Source organism: Ursus americanus, chromosome 9 (assembly GCF_024610735.1).
Source record: "Ursus americanus isolate L20-20 chromosome 9, mUrsAme1.1.p, whole genome shotgun sequence".
Classification (NCBI taxonomy): Eukaryota; Metazoa; Chordata; class Mammalia; order Carnivora; family Ursidae; genus Ursus; species Ursus americanus.
This window is the reverse complement of record NC_142135.1, coordinates 41,267,051-41,282,639: the sequence shown is the minus strand read 5'-3', so window position 1 is coordinate 41,282,639 and position 15,589 is coordinate 41,267,051. Positions and strand designations below refer to the sequence as shown.

General features: G+C 44.5%; 1 protein-coding gene across 9 annotated transcripts in view; it reads right to left on the bottom strand.

The window, feature by feature from the left end:
* LOC123797886 (uncharacterized) overlaps window positions 1-15,589 on the bottom strand; it is a 297,452-nt gene that overhangs the window by 136,313 nt on the left and 145,550 nt on the right. For 8 of the 9 annotated variants that reach the window (XR_015725794.1, XR_015725795.1, XM_087864735.1 and 5 more), the window contains one exon: window positions 5,608-5,724. The exons of the other annotated variant lie outside the window; for it this stretch is intronic. Coding sequence is in view for 6 of the 8 variants with exons in the window: in XM_087864735.1 (XP_087720861.1) it covers window positions 5,608-5,724 (117 nt within the window). In the remaining 2 variants the exon portion in view is untranslated. The remainder of the gene's footprint in view (window positions 1-5,607; window positions 5,725-15,589) is intronic. 9 annotated transcript variants of the gene reach the window in all.

Here is a 15,589-nt window from a genome sequence, read left to right as displayed (position 1 = left end):
TGGAGGGTTCACAATCCACCAGTCATTGCTCTAAGCTCTTATAATCACGAACTCAGTCTATCCCCACAACAACCTGAAGTTGCAGTTAGTCTCATTATTGCTATTTACAATGATTTCCACTGCAGCTAGAAACATGACCTTAACATTAAGAGTTGGAAGGTTGGAGTTTTGAGATAGAAGCCAGGATGCAGGGAGAAGGGGACTGTAGAGACCGTGAGAAAATAGGCAATGCAGTTGGGCTTCCAAGAAAGAGAAGCCAAGAGAAAGAATAGCATTCAGGGCAACAGAAGAGAAATCTGCTGATTTAGGGATGGTAAAGACTCAAGGAGAAGGAGCCACTGGAGTGGGAGAGGTTGAAAATGCAGATATGACAGGGATGGGAGCAAAGTCCCCAAAGAAACATAGGGGATGGGATTCGGGGCAAAATGGGCATTTCAAGCTCTGGTCATCTCATGTATGTGTGGGCCAAATGGGTTTCCTTGGGTAAGAAATGCTCACTCATGCATTTACCCACTTTTTGTTTTTTGTTTGTTTGTTTTTTATTGATTGTAGCCATGTTAACTCAAAATACCCAAGGCACATTTTTCTTTGAGAAAGAAAAATGGGAAAAGAAATAGAAAACCCTGGAACAAAAGAGCAGGAATCAGACGAAATTCTGCTCCATATTTTAATGAATACAAGGGCAAGGAGTGAGGGAATGGTAGCTTAATGAAAATAATTAAATTTTTGAACTGCTGTCAGGGATTGAAACTTTGAGCCACTCAGACATGAGTGAAAGATTTGCTGAGCATCAAGTCCCAGGTTGGATAACTACTGGAAGAATTGTGTCATTTTCTCCATGAACCTCAATGAAGCCAAGAAGAGAGTCATGTGAGCAGTTCCAGGCACACAGTAGGTGTTCAAAAATGCATATCGAATGAACAAATAAATGAATGATTCTGAAGACTCAAGACATGTATACCTGCTCTGTTACTCCATGGATTTTGTCTTCAGACCAACTGATTATCTTCCGTTGCTCTTCAATGAAGTCTGCCAACCCCTTACCCTCTCCCCATGTCACTACAGCTCCAAAATATGGACTTAGCCGGTCCTTTCATTCCTTCAGGTGGTACTAACTTAAGACCCAGAGGGGGCCATAACAGCCAACCAACTTAAGGGAAGACTTGACTGAGGATAACACACAGGAATTGCAATTTGGGAAAGAGTTAAACCTACTATCAGATTATGCCTGGCGTGGCTTCGGCATGCAAACTATCCCCTACCTTGAAGGCATTCCCTTTCATCTGCACATGTGATTCTCAAACTTCGTTTAGAAAGTTTCCTGGGGAGCTTGGTAAGAATATATTTTCCTCGGGCCCACCCCACAGACTTTCATTCATAAAGGGTGGGGAGAGAGTTTCGGGAATCAGCATTTTAAACAAGCATTCCTGGGGTGTGGCTTTCATGCCAGGGACAGTTTAAGGCAAATGGGTCCAAATTACTTAGATCCTACCCTCTTACCTCTGTTGTTCTGTATACAGTCTTCCCCCACAATTCCAGTCCACACCGACCTCCCCCTGAGCTAGCCTTCCCTGGAGCTCACTGTTTTTCCTTTTTATGAGAATTTCTTAAACTTTAATGCATGCAGAACACATTTCTAGCAACCTTCCAGGTGATGCTGATGCTGGTGGTCCGTGTTTCACGCATAGAGAATGAGGGTCACTATATAATATGCATTGACACCGCATTACAGGGACGATCGCTTGGTTGTTTAATGTGAGTGAGTCTTGCCTCCCAGCTTTACTGTAATTCCCAAACAGAGACCAAGTTCTGAATGCCTTTGGGAGCTCCTCACATCACTAAGGACTGAATGTACAGCTGGTGCTTTATAAACATGAGCTGAGTTGAATAATTCAAAGTAAAACAGCAATAAACTCCCAGATTCCAGGTTGGGAATAAAGAATAAGTGGAGAACCCTAGCCTAAATTTTCATTATTATTGCTCCTAACCAGTACTTTCATAAGCCACACAGAACAGCCAGAAAAAAAGACATGCTCAATAGAACATTCAAGACCAATAATCTTAAACGTCTACATGAGAAATGCCATACGAAAAAGCACAGCTTTAATAACTTAGAAAGAAGATGTACTTTTCTGAAAGTTTCCGGAGCATCTTCTCAAAGGATTTATCGGCTGTATTAATTATCGTCTCCAATTCATAGGCCCACTATACCGTAGACAGACTGCTGCATTTGGTGACATGTGAATCAGGTCTCAGACTCGGAATAAGTTGGATTTTTTTTCCTTTTTGGAACCAGAGAATTATATAGACTCAAATGGGAATCCCAGATTTTCATGTGTGGCTGTGTACTGATTAAATGATACACTTGGCCTGAATCTGCTTTATATGCTGCTGAGTTTTAAATATTTTTGTTCAGACATAAGTATAGAATTGGATATGCTATTCATGCGAGGTCAGTTGGGTAGCGCCTGCTAAAACCAAAGTTACAAAGACCCACAAGGACTTTATAAACAAGAAAGAACGGGAGACAGCTTCTTGACCAGAAAGAAAATGTTTTCATAAGAGGAGACACATTTTCACCACCCAGGAATGCTCTGGCATCCAATCAAAACACCAGACACAATTTATTATTCCAAATTATATCCTAAAATGAGAGCATCAGCCAAGGCCATACTTCATACCAAACTATTTCCTTCCTTGGGTCTCCTTCTAAGAAGATACCTTAGAAATCAGAGGAGAAAACTGGAATATAATAACATGCTCCACCCTCTGAAGACCATTTATGTCAAAATTCTAAGTATAGGAAGAAAAGCTAGATTTTGCTGCCAAAAAAAAAAATTCATTGCTACCTTATATATGAAATAAAATAGTCCAAATCTCTAGGAAACTATACTAGACATTACATACTCTAATATAACAAAATATATTGAGGCAAGATATTTTAAATCATTGTCACTAGTGAATGGATGATTTAATTTTAGCAACTGTTTATGGGGCATTGTGAGGAAATTAATCCATTATTTTGTCATAAAATACCTCGTTTCACAATATCAATTTTGCTACTAGGATTTAAAGCAAGAGTTTTCCTAAGGATATACATTTTTACATGACATTAAGGTCATTTGTATATATTATAATATAACCATAACTGTGATAATTATTCTTTTGTGCAAAAATTTCAAGTAATCCTTCCAGCAGAACATTAAAAGATTATAATGTATGTGTGTGATTATGTGTGTTCACGAGTGAGAGAGACTAATTCACTAATGATGCTAAGCCCATTAAGTTAGCTTGAGAATCTTGGGGGTTAGCGATTTGTTATGAAAGGGCCATGTCTAGCACAGTGGGTGGGGGGTGGGGTACTATGGGACAAAACAGAACTCAAGTGAGTTAGAATCTTTCTCCTGCTTTTATGTTAGAACTCTGAATGGATGGCATCAAAATCAATACGCATGTATTACTCCCAGAAAGCAACTTGGTTTGGAAAGCCCAGTTATGCATATGCCATTGGTAGTTTTCCAATTATCTGGCTGCACTTCCATCAGCGTTGCATGCAGAAAGATAGCATGATAGGGGAATGGACAAATGATCAACACCCAAGTCTCCTGTAATAACCCTGTGCGCAAGCCCTGCTGATCAAACAGGAAGCTGATGGCAATGTCTTCTCACCAATATCGTTAGCAAATTCTAATGCAATCATAGCAGCAAGGTGCGTGGTCTGCACAGGCCAAGTCACACATCTCAAGTTAATGCTGTTTTCCATTTAATCCGGAAAGCTTGATATTTTAATGTAGCCAACATATTATTTTAATGGATAAATGGCAGCTATAGGGAGACATCTGGGATGGAGAGTGGTTAGGAAAAGAGGACGTTCTTGGAAGATCTATTTACATGCCTCTGCTCAGTTGAATACATTTAGTCACAAACATTGCAAAACAGAAGCCAATCTTGTGTATGGCACTTTGGATGAGTATGGTTTGCCCTGCACTGAATGTTTTTAGGGCATTAGAAGGCTCCCATCCATCCTAATCAACTTCGCGTGGACATGATTCAACATCCAGTGTTGGCTCCGATCAGCACAAGTGTCAGTCACAGAGCAGACTCTGGCCCACAGCCCTCTGTCCTCATTTCCTCAGGGCCGAGTGTATGTGGTTCTCACAGGACAATTCCCTCTCGCCCGCACTGCAAGCGTGCCTGCCCCTGACAGGCTTGCCCGGCTGTGGCGCTGACCATATGGCTAGGCTCAACTTCACCTCGCTCTTAACAATGCCATCTCCCTGTCTCTCCAGCTCATAGTGTCTTCAAGGAGGGCACGGATGTATAGACTCTCCCTCAAACTACCCATTCTCCCAAATGTAGCCATGATTCCAGTCACAGGAGAGGTTCCTTTGCATTCACACACTCCCTGGTATGTATTACCGACCACGACTTACGTAGTTTATTTCTGAAGGGAATTAATTCCAAACTCATACAAATATGACTGCCTTTGATGTCCTAGATTACATCCTATTCCATTCATTCCTTCTATCATAATATATGTTTGCTTGGCACTACTAACTGTCTAATGCTATGGATCTTGATTCTGGCATACGTTAGAATAAATTGCATCTTTTTTCAATATCTTATTTTAAAGGAATAACAGAATATAATAACAGAAATACAAACATCCATTACAATATTTGAAGAAACTCAAGACAATGAAAGGCTCTAGGAAGTCCTGAAATAATTTTTGTTTACCACCAACCCCACGCCAAGATCTCCCAAATTTATTTTCTCTAGTAGACCTTTTTGTATCCAGTACCTGTTGTGTTGGACCACCCAGGCTGCTACAACAAAGTACCACAGTGTGGACAGTTCATAAATAACGGAAATTTATTTCTCACAGCCCGGACGCTGAGGAGCCCAGGGTCAAGGTGCTGGCATGGTCATATTCTAGTGAGGGCCCTCTTCCTGGTTCATGGCCCACAGCTTCTCTCTGTGTCCTCACGCAGTGGGAGGCGCCAGCAACTCTCTGGGGCCTCATTTATAAGGGCACTAATCCCATTTATGAGGGCTCCACCCTCAATATCTAAACACCTCCCAAAGGCCCCACCTCCTGATACAATCACATCGGGCATTAAGACCTCACATATGAACGTAAGGGGGACATAAACATTCAGACCATAGCACCTATTAAGAAATGCCCAGTTTTGGGGTGAATGGGTGGCACAGTCGTTAAGCGTCTGCCTTCGGCTCAGGGTGTGATCCCGGCGTTATGCGATCGAGCCCCACAACGGGCTCCTTTGCTGAAAGCCTGCTTTTTCCTCTCCCACTCCCCCACTTGTGTTCCCTCTCTCGCTGGCTGTCTCTCTGTCAAATGAATAAATAAAATCTTTAAAAAATAAAAAAGAAATGCCCAGTTTTAGGAGAACTGGGCCATCGATGAGAAGCTAAAAAAAAAAAACTATTTCAAAATTCCCGGTGAGTGGGGAAAAACTACTCGTACTCTGCTGGGCTCTTAACTCACTATTTCCAGGATGATTGGATCCAAGAGCCATAGCCAAAGACTCTGTGCGCAGCTGGGATGAAGAAAGTACCAGCAGGAGAAAGCCAGCCTGGTGCACTTACCTCTGGAAGAGGTAGCAGAGACAACAAGAGTAGGGCGTTAGCATGCAGCACCAGGAGAAGAAAAAGAGGACGAACTCCCCCTGTGTGTTCCTCGCATATCCCATCTCCTTCATGTTCCTGGAAGTGCAAATGTCTGGTCAGATTACAATTTTTCTTTTGGATTCCCTTCAACATATGACCGAAATAATAAACATATCAGTTGTTTGAGAACAGACTGTCCCTTGGGTTCCTGTGCTCCTTCCCAATGCCCTTTCTTCAGGTCTAAAGCATGCCCCACCCACCTCAGAGGCTTCATATATGCTGTTCCTTCTGCTTAAAATAACCTTCTCTTGGTCTTCCAGCTTAGACGCCAGCCCCCCTGAGAAGCTTTCCTGGATCATCCCACATTCTGCTGTTATTTTCTGCGTCTGGCTCTTTTCCTTCATGGCACGTATCCCAATTTATATATAATTCTATGTTCATTTGTTTTCTTGTTCATTGCCTCTCGCCCTGCCCCCTTTAAAGTCCACGCTCCATGGGACAAGGGTCACACGTCTCTGTTATCCACCAGTGTATACACAGCCCAGCACAGTGCCTCGCCCACAGGAGGCACTTGAAAAAATAACAGTTGAACAAGTCAATGAAAAGTCTGACTCTTTAGGAAGAGCTGGAATGCCATTTCCCGCGCTTGCTGTGACCTCTCAGAGCCTCGATGACATCATCAGTTCATCAGAGGAGCCCCTTTCCTGCCCATCCCAGTGAGACCCTTCCGGAGACATATTCTCTAGGCCACGTCTGAGCCGGGAGCATACTTCCTGTGGGGCTTCACAGCCAGCTTATCACGTTCGTGTTCATTACGCAGTGAGTGCTGCTAAGTACACAGGCTGAGAATTCTCAGTGGTCTACGTGTTTTAAAATCCAGAGATGTTCCGTGTCATCCCTGCCATTTCCTTCAGGTACAAGTCATGGAGCTGTGATTCCTGTCGCTCACAGTCTTTGTGTGAAAGCAAGAAGCTGCAGACAAGATATAAGCAGCTCGTTTTCTGTCGATGTTTTCCCATGTAATTCTCACAACGACACTATGAAATGGGAAGGATCCCATTTTATGTATAGGACAACTGAGGCTCATCTAGAGAAAGTACCCACAAACAGGAAGAGCTTGTGTTCTTTCTGCTACACTGCAGAGTGTGAGACAGTGTGGGCTAGGGCACGGCAAAGACTTTCCTAGAGGAACAACAAGGACAAAATCTTCACGTAGACTCAATTCCTTTGGCTGTGATTCTGGTGAAATAACAAAGCAAAGTCCTTTTGATCAGGTACATTTCAGACTCGATAAATCCCATTTATATCATTCTCAGAGAGAATTTTTCATAGTTTCACCCCTGAAATCAAGATGTGCTTTGTAAGTGGTTCAGTGTGCTGGTGTTTTCTCTTTCTCTCCAAAAGTTATGAATTTGATGATGTTACAATCCAGGGAGACTTGAAATCAAAGAAGCATATGGTTTAACAGCTTCTGTGATAGAGCCAGGTAAAGGAGAGCCACAAAGTTTTTCCATCAGCTCTCAATATTTAAAATAAAATTACCACCAATAGAAGACAGACAGCTCCTGACTTACAGTGATTTGACTTAGGATTTTTTAACTTTACGACGCCGTGAAAGCAATACACATTCAGTAGAATCATACTTCCAGTTTTGAAATTTGACCTTTTCCTGGGCTAGTGGTATGTGTGGTATGGTCCTCTCTCAGGATGCCGGGCAGTGGTGGCCACAGCTTCCAGGCAGCCACACGGCCAGGAGGGTAAACAGCTGACACACTTATAATCCTTCTGTACCATACAACATTCTGTTTTTCACTTTAAGTACAATATTCAATAAATTACAGTAGACATTCCACACTTCAGTATAAAATAGGCTGTGTGAGATGATTTGCCCAGTTGTAGGCTAACGTAAGTGTTCTGAGCACATCTAAGGCAGCCTAGGCCAAGCTACGATGTTTGGTGGGTTGGGTGCATTCAACGCATTTTGACTTAACGATATTTTCAACTTAACGATGGGTCTATCGGGATGTAACTCCATCATAAGTTGAGGAAGATCTTGTATGTTGTAATTGTTTTTTAAATCATCTTATTTATTCATCATTAGGATGATATTATGGAGTGGGTGATTATATCAGTCCTTATTTTATAAATGGTAAAACTAACACTCAGAAAGGTTTGCACAGCTATTAAATGTCAAAACTGAGTTTCAAATACAGGTCTACCCTAATGCTGAGATCCATGTTTTTAATCAATGATACACTGGTTCCCGGTCTAGCAGCACAGTGTTGGAGGCCTTCCTGCAGGACGCAGGGCAACGGTGGTTAGGTTTCTAACAAGCTATCCACTGGAGGACGGGTCCCATGGCCCTAAGCGGAAGATCATGGAGAGCTAGCATTCCCTCCACAGCAGCCCGAGTGCTCTCCAAGCAGCAGTGTGCGGGCTGCTGCCGGCACCAGCATTACCAGCAAACTTCATGGTGAGGGATCAAACTGTCACCCACCAAACACCAACAGCCGCCAGCTAATACAGTACTAGAGCCCCAGCAGGATCCAGACACCTACTGCTTCCAACTTCCCCGGTAGATGCTTATGCAGAAAGCAGCTGGACAGTCACTGCCGGAGTCCACAGGGCTCAGGAATGATCTAATTGACCAGGGGAAGCACATGGACTGATAGTTTTTGCCTTTATATTTGTACTCAGTTCACTCTTCACCAATTCCCCACCTAAGGAGATTGCCTGAAGTGCCTTAGAGCTACTACTGATTCTCCTCCCAGGTGGACAGGAGCGCAGGGAAGTGGTGATTGAGAAAGTGGGCTCTCAATGGCGCCCGGGGGGCTTAGCTGGTTAAGCGTCTGCCTTCGGCTCAGGTCACGATCCTAGAGTTCTGGGATCAAGCCCCACATCGATGGGGCTCCGTGCTCAGTGGAGAGTCTGCTTCTCCCTCTGCCCCTACCCTTCCTCCCTGCTTGTTCCCCCCCAAGTAAATAAAATCTAAAAAAAAAGAAAGAAATTCAAATTATTTTTAAAGATTTATTTATTTGAGAGAGAGAGTGCATGAGCCTACTATTGTGGGAAGGGGCAGAGGAAAGAATCTTCAAGCAGACTCCCTGCTGAACAGGGAACACAACACAGGGCTTGATCTCAAGACCCTGAGATCATGACCTGAGCCAAAACCAAAAGTCGGATGCCTAACCAACTGAGCCACCCAGGCACCCCTCAAATTATTTTATTTATATACGCCTCTGGTTTGCATGTTCCACATGTAATCTAAACAACTTCTGATCTGGCAGCAACTTTTCATTAACTGGGAATGTTGACCTATTGGTTCAGAAGGACTCTATGCACAACTCACTTCTATTATTCCTTCATTCTCTATTAGTTTGCACATTTCTTCAGTAGCCCAGAACAATCTAGAAAGGAAAGAGATTTTGAATTTGGGAGTTCCTCATGCTTTCTGTGACAAAACTGAGCTCAAGGGAAGCTTGCTCAAAGGAGCTTCCGGATGACCATTCCACTACACTGCACAGAACGACAAGCCAGGGATGTCATTATACCCCTCGAGCAATCACTTTGGATGTGTTCTAAGAAAAAAATGTGCTGAGTTTTCTTTCTTGACCTCAAATTACCAAGAAGGTATATGGAAGACATGAAATTTAGTGGGCGCCCCCCCCCCCTTGTGAAAGTGTAGCATCACCTCTGGCATGAAGGTGGGAAGAAGGACACGGACAGGTGCGGGTAAGTTTTCCTAATAGATGTGATCTTTACGGTATGGTTGCGCCAACTGGTTGAAGTGTTAAACATTTCCACTCGAACCAATATGGGCATTAAATAGATTCTAAATCTAAACCTAAATTACTATTTACCCATGTGTTGAATTAATTACACTATTACTCCCTTCCTTGAACAGTGATTCGTTATCTTCCAAGGCATGGCTTGCTCTCAAGTTTACTACCAGCATCCATTCTATTCCAGAGCCTATTTTGTTGACATCTGGGAGAGTCCTACCAACAGCAGATAATCTCCCTAATTACACCTGTGTTGACTTCTCAACTCTCTGTTTATCCCTTTGTTTGGGTAAACCATTTGAAGTGTAAATACTTCATCAGCTCTTGGCCAAAATGAAGAGTAAGAGAGAGCCAATCATTCACCATTTTAAGAGAACCTGGAGGCAGGTTCTGGATTCAGATTTAGAGTCAAACCTCTCTCAATAGATGTCTGAACTTGGGCAAGTTACTTAATCCCTCCTGTGCAAGGAAGATAATAATGGTACTTACCTAGTTAAGAGGATAAAATAATCTAATATTAAAAGAAACAGAGTAGTATTAAATCATATATGTCCATGTCAATTACTAAGGGCTTCCTAGGTGGCCAGTCAGCATGTGAAACATTTTATATATATTATATCATTTAATCCTCACAACAGCCCTGTGAGTTAGGGATTACTGATTCCCATCTCAAGGGAAAAAGTTGTGACTTGGAGAAATTTCCATTTTAACCATGGGAAGCTGAGGCTTAGCAGATTTGCTGGAGGAAGGTTAGCGTTTGAACCAGGCAGCTGGCTTCCAGAGCCCATGTATCTCCATATGACAGGTGCATTCACTGAAGGACATGGTAGACAGAAATACGTCACTTCATTTGGGAGGGGGTGTAGAGGGAGCCGTTTAAAATGCCAAACCATGCAGTATGCTGGAAATGGAGAGACCCAGCGCCCAGACAGAGGGTAGGCCGTGAGACATCAGAGCACAACGGGGCTGATGCACAGGGATGTTGTCAGCGTTAAACAAGCGTGATCCAAGGGAGGGATCAGGCCACAAACTTGGAGCGTGATGAACCCAGGACGGCTTGCTAGAGCAGGGGAGTTCTGGAGCTGAGGTTGGCAAGCTGGAGGACAGCGAACAGTCCAATGTGATGGGAGCGACAGGGCACCAGCTGTGGCTGATTGTAAGAATGGAAAGTTCTACCATAGGTGCTGCCATTGCTGCCCCTTTGCTGTCTGTTCCCGGACATCAGGGAGCCAAAGGTTCGGATGTCCCGGGGAATGGGCAGACATTCTGGAAGGTGTCCCAAGAGATGATGCATTTCTCTTGCTCTCAGGACACCTGTGTCCACCCCCCCCCCCCCGCCCTCAGTCAGAGCATGGGCTCTGCACTGTTTCTTCCACACCCAGATGGAAAACCGATCCCTGCCATGGGCGATGTGAAATCCCTCAAATACTTGCAAACACTTTAAATATTGGCACACTTCTTACATGAGGGGGGATTCCCTAGCTGAAGGACAAATAAAGGATAATTGTTAACAATTATTTTTTTAAAGTCTCTCCTTTCACAGGAAGGAAAATGTGCCAGATCCTGCTAACATAGGAAGTGGTCCCAGATCCTGTTCTTTTTTTAAAAGAAGAAAAAGAAGACTAAGTAGAAAATGGTGCTTCAAAACCCCTGATTTACCTCTTTTAACTTAACACGTGAGTTAAGCAGGAGGCTGCAGGAGACCATGTTATTACTAAATTATGCTTTTATTTTCCTTTGATGTGCCTGATGCGGCTTGCTTGCACATATTGGGGTATTTAGTAAATGAACCCTGGGCCCTAGTTATTTATTTATTTACCAATTTCCCTGGCATTATCAAAAGCGAGGAGCAGCTGTGACTTCCCCAGTTCAAGCACGCAGCTGAATGTTTAAAAGGCCTGCCTTCGCCCAAGCTCCTGCGTACTGCGGAATTACATTCACTAATGCACAGCAACTGGAGAAAGGGTGTCAGAGCAAAAGCTGGGCTTCCAGCTGTGGGAGGTATGTTCTCGAAAGCCTCTGGGCTTGCTGTAGAATGCTTATTGATAAGCAAATGGAAAAAGCAGCTGATGGTGGCCATTAGGAGCCTTGGACCCATGACTGTCTCCTGAATAAGCCAGAGGAAAGAACAAAAAAGGGTGGCCACCTCCCCACTCCTGCCTAGAGCCCACGCCTTCCGAGTCCGATGAGACCCCCTCAAATGAGCTCCTCTGAACTGGCCAAGGGCTGACATCCAGGAGAGAGGCACCAACAGGGGCATGCTGATTGTTAGAATACGGACACACACTCTGGCGGATCGTCAACATCTTCCCTGAGCCTCACAAGCCCCTGTAGGCTGGCCCACCCCTTCTCCCAAAAACCCCTGGAGCCCTTCACGACTCACGGACAGCCGGTACCATGGCCCTGGCACCACAGCCTGCCCCTCTGATTGGCATCAGTGCCATCCACACTTCCTAAGCATTTTTGTCATTAACCTCCTCACTGGTCTCCGTTAGGACTTCTTACAGGAACTGCAAGACAAATGGGCCTTTCCCCAAATCCCTTTCTATAGCAGGCAGAATTAGTGAAAGCTTCCCATGCGTTTAAGTTTTCCACCTTGTATTGGTTATCGATGGCTCTATCATAAAACACTCCAAAATCTAACGGCTGAAGACAGCAGTACGCATGAAGTCGCAGCTTCTGTGAGTCAGGGCTCTGGGTACGGCTTGCTGGGCGCTTCGGCTCCGTCTTTCACAGCGCCACACTCACTCACGGCACTAGCTGGGTGGCTGTCGTCTCCAAGCTCCGCTGGAGAAGAGCTACTTCCAAGTTCACATCGTCACTGGGATTCTGCTGCTCACGGGCCTTTGGTCAGAGGGCCTCAGCTCCCTCCTGGCTGTTGGCCAGAGGCCACTCTCCGTTCCTTGCCGCGTGGGTCCCTTTACACGGCAGCTCACAACACCGTAGCTGGCTTCATCGGAGGTGGCGGGGTGGGAGCTAACCCCTCCTCACTCCAGCAGGAGACACATGATTTATTGTCCATGATAGGCTCACCAAATAGTGTTTCCTACAAATTATATCCAACTTGCCAATGAATCAGATCCCAGATACAACAACAAAAATGCTTTTAATTCCAATAATCTATCCAGAAAATTGTCACTTTCTCACTGGGCCAGGGACGTGAGAGTACTGGGGCTTTTTAACTTAGAACAGACAAGAAGCTGCCACCGGAGCTGGTAAAGGGAAAACAATGGGGCCACTCTTAGGAACACACTTTCTTCTGCTATAAAGAGCTTATCACGGAACTCTCTTCTCCCTATTTATTCCACCCCCCCCTTCTTTCCCCCTCTCTAGCAGAAACCAAGCACCCATTATCCACTTCAGGCACTGCCCCGTGCCTTCCCAGGGAGCGAGAAATTGGAAATGAAACACACTATATGCAGATTGCTTTTAATCACCTGGAACAGACGCTGCAGAAAGTGGCAGGTAAGTTCAATTTCGAATTTCCTCTGGATGTTTCTTAAAATGCAGAAACAACAAAGAAATTAAATGGACTGTCAAATGTCAGTGTCAGTTCCGGTTTTGAACAGCTGGGCTTCACCATGTCTACACATAACCCTAAGACTATCTAAATCTATTTTTCCACTTCTCTGTTAATTAACTAACATTTGATGGGCTAAACGCAAGAAGATATACATAGACACAAAGCAAACACGTTTTACTCCTTGGCTGTGGGAGAATGGAAGGGAGCCCAGTAAATGCATGTGAGCCCAGCTCACCTGAGCTCTGCACTATAACAGGTAATTGCAATAAATCATCCTTTGCCCCGTGATCCCAGCCTAGTGAAGATTAATGGCAGTAGACACTAAAGCTGCCAACTTGGAAAATTTCCGTGGTGGTGGAGAGGAGGCTATGCGTGAGGACTGTGTGATAAAACGCTACTCTGGGACCATAATAAACGGGCTGGAAGGGAGCCGAGGTCCTCCTCCATAATGCAGAGACATTAAGACCTGTCTGATTGTGATGACAGACAGGTATTTGACTGAGCACACTGGCAGCTATAAAAAAAATAGCTAAAAGCTAATGTCAAGATGTGATGTAGGCCTGCCACCTACCATCAGGAGTCATTACGGCTCTGACCACTCGCTCATAGGGAGGGCAGAGGAAACGATATTGTGTCTGACTGCAACGAATCGGCTGCGTTTGATTTGTGGCCCCGATGGCACGACTGGCCCCACTGTCACCTTCCTTGATGAAGCCGCACAGCCAGACATTGGCAAGTGTCCTCACTGGAGGACACCCCAGTTAGGAGGAAGCCGCTGAAGAGAGGGAAAGGCGGTCTGCAGAGATTAACTGGAAACTATATCCTCAAAGAAAAGACCAAGTTGGACAGATAACTAGAGACATGGACATCAGTCCGGGAGCCCTTCCAGAAACGCGGGCTTCAAGAGACCTACAAGGCACAGGCCAAACCCGTTTCAGAAAGCTGCCTGCTGTGGACACAGAAATGAACCTTACCATGTGGAGGTCAACGTGCTCCCAGGCATGGAGAGAGTGATGGCCACCATCCAGGCTTTCAACCTTCGAATGCCAGAGAAGAGCCAAGAAGAGGAATGGAGAGCTGTGTAGGATGGGGTCCTCTATGAACCCGCAGGGCTGCTGTAACAAAATCCCATGCTCTGGGTGGCCTAAGCCACGAAACTGTCTTATCCCACAGTTCTGGAGGCGAGAATTCTGACATCAAGGAGTTCATGGGGATTGGCCCTTCTACAAGCTGTGAGGAAGGAGTCTGTTCTAGGCCTCTCCGCTGAGCCTGGAGATGACCACTTGCATGTACACACGGCATTCTCCCTGTATATTAGTCTCTTTCCAAATGTCCCTTTTAAGGGACATCGGTCATACTGGATTACAGCCCACCCTAATGATCTCACTCTAACTTGATTATCTCCACAAAGACCCTATCTTCAATAAGGCCACATTCTAAGGCACTGGAGATTAGGACTTGAGTGTATGAATAGGAGGGGAACACAATCCAACCTATAATAGACCCCTAGAGGAAGAATCCACCTAGCCAAGTGTATATGGGCATAAAAAGTTCTCACTGATCTGAGGGGAAATGACCAGGTGTTGCGGCTGAGGTCAGGTCAGTGGGATCTGGCGTGAGGCAAAGACTGCAGACACGTGGGCAGATGTGGGCATGACGTCTACAGGTACCAGGATACAGGCAAGGCCAGGCACGAGAGGACACAAACCACTAGCAGAGCTCCAGGGAAATTAGGCCACAGAATGAGGGGCCACCAACTGAGGAGACAGACTTTGGGGTTCCGGATAGCATCAGTGGATAATCGGGAACTAGGCTCTGAAGTAAAACAGAAAGACACAGGGATCTTTTCTGATGAAGATGAGAGCATTTTAATGCCGTTTGGTTTGGCCTGGCTCAGATCTTCTGTAGTCAACCTCTTAAAGGATAGGGTTGGTCATACAGACCCTGACCCTGCATGGGGGAGCACATCCTTAACTACCCAGAGTCTATAGGGTTAGTGCTTTTGGGGTTGGGCATTTTACTAGGAGGATCTGATCCTCCATGAACTGGGAAGGAAGTTCCTTCAAAATCCTCACAATTCACTTCATGGAGATATATGTCCTCTGGACCTTTGAGCAGAAGACAGAAGACTGATATGTGGATTCTTGGCCAGATTTTGACAGTACCATTATGAATTAGGGGTGATATCACCAAAGAAACATCTGACACTGTTACTCTAGGGATAATATAGAAATAAATTTCAAGAGGGTGGAAGAACAAAGAGACCAACTTTCCAATGAAAGGAAAGAAAATACAATCACCTCATAGGGTCTATCTCCTCCCATCCCTAGTAACTAAATTTGAAACTAAATTTGAATAAAATATTAGATTTTCGGTTACTTTGTCTGAAACATTTTGTTGATAACTCACTAGGAAAAAGGAGATATACATACAGACATCTCACCTTTAAGCTATGACTTCTCAACAGTTTTCCAGGTAAGGAAAATATGTCAAAGCAATTGTTTTCAGAAAATGGTCCAGTTTTCATTAACTTATGACTTTTTAAAATGGCCTTTAGGACTTAAAAGTTTTGATGCCCTCTCTTCCCAAAGGTGTTTTTGGGGTTTGAAGATGACATTTGAGCTTAAAATCATTTCAGCTGTTAAATATTAAAGAG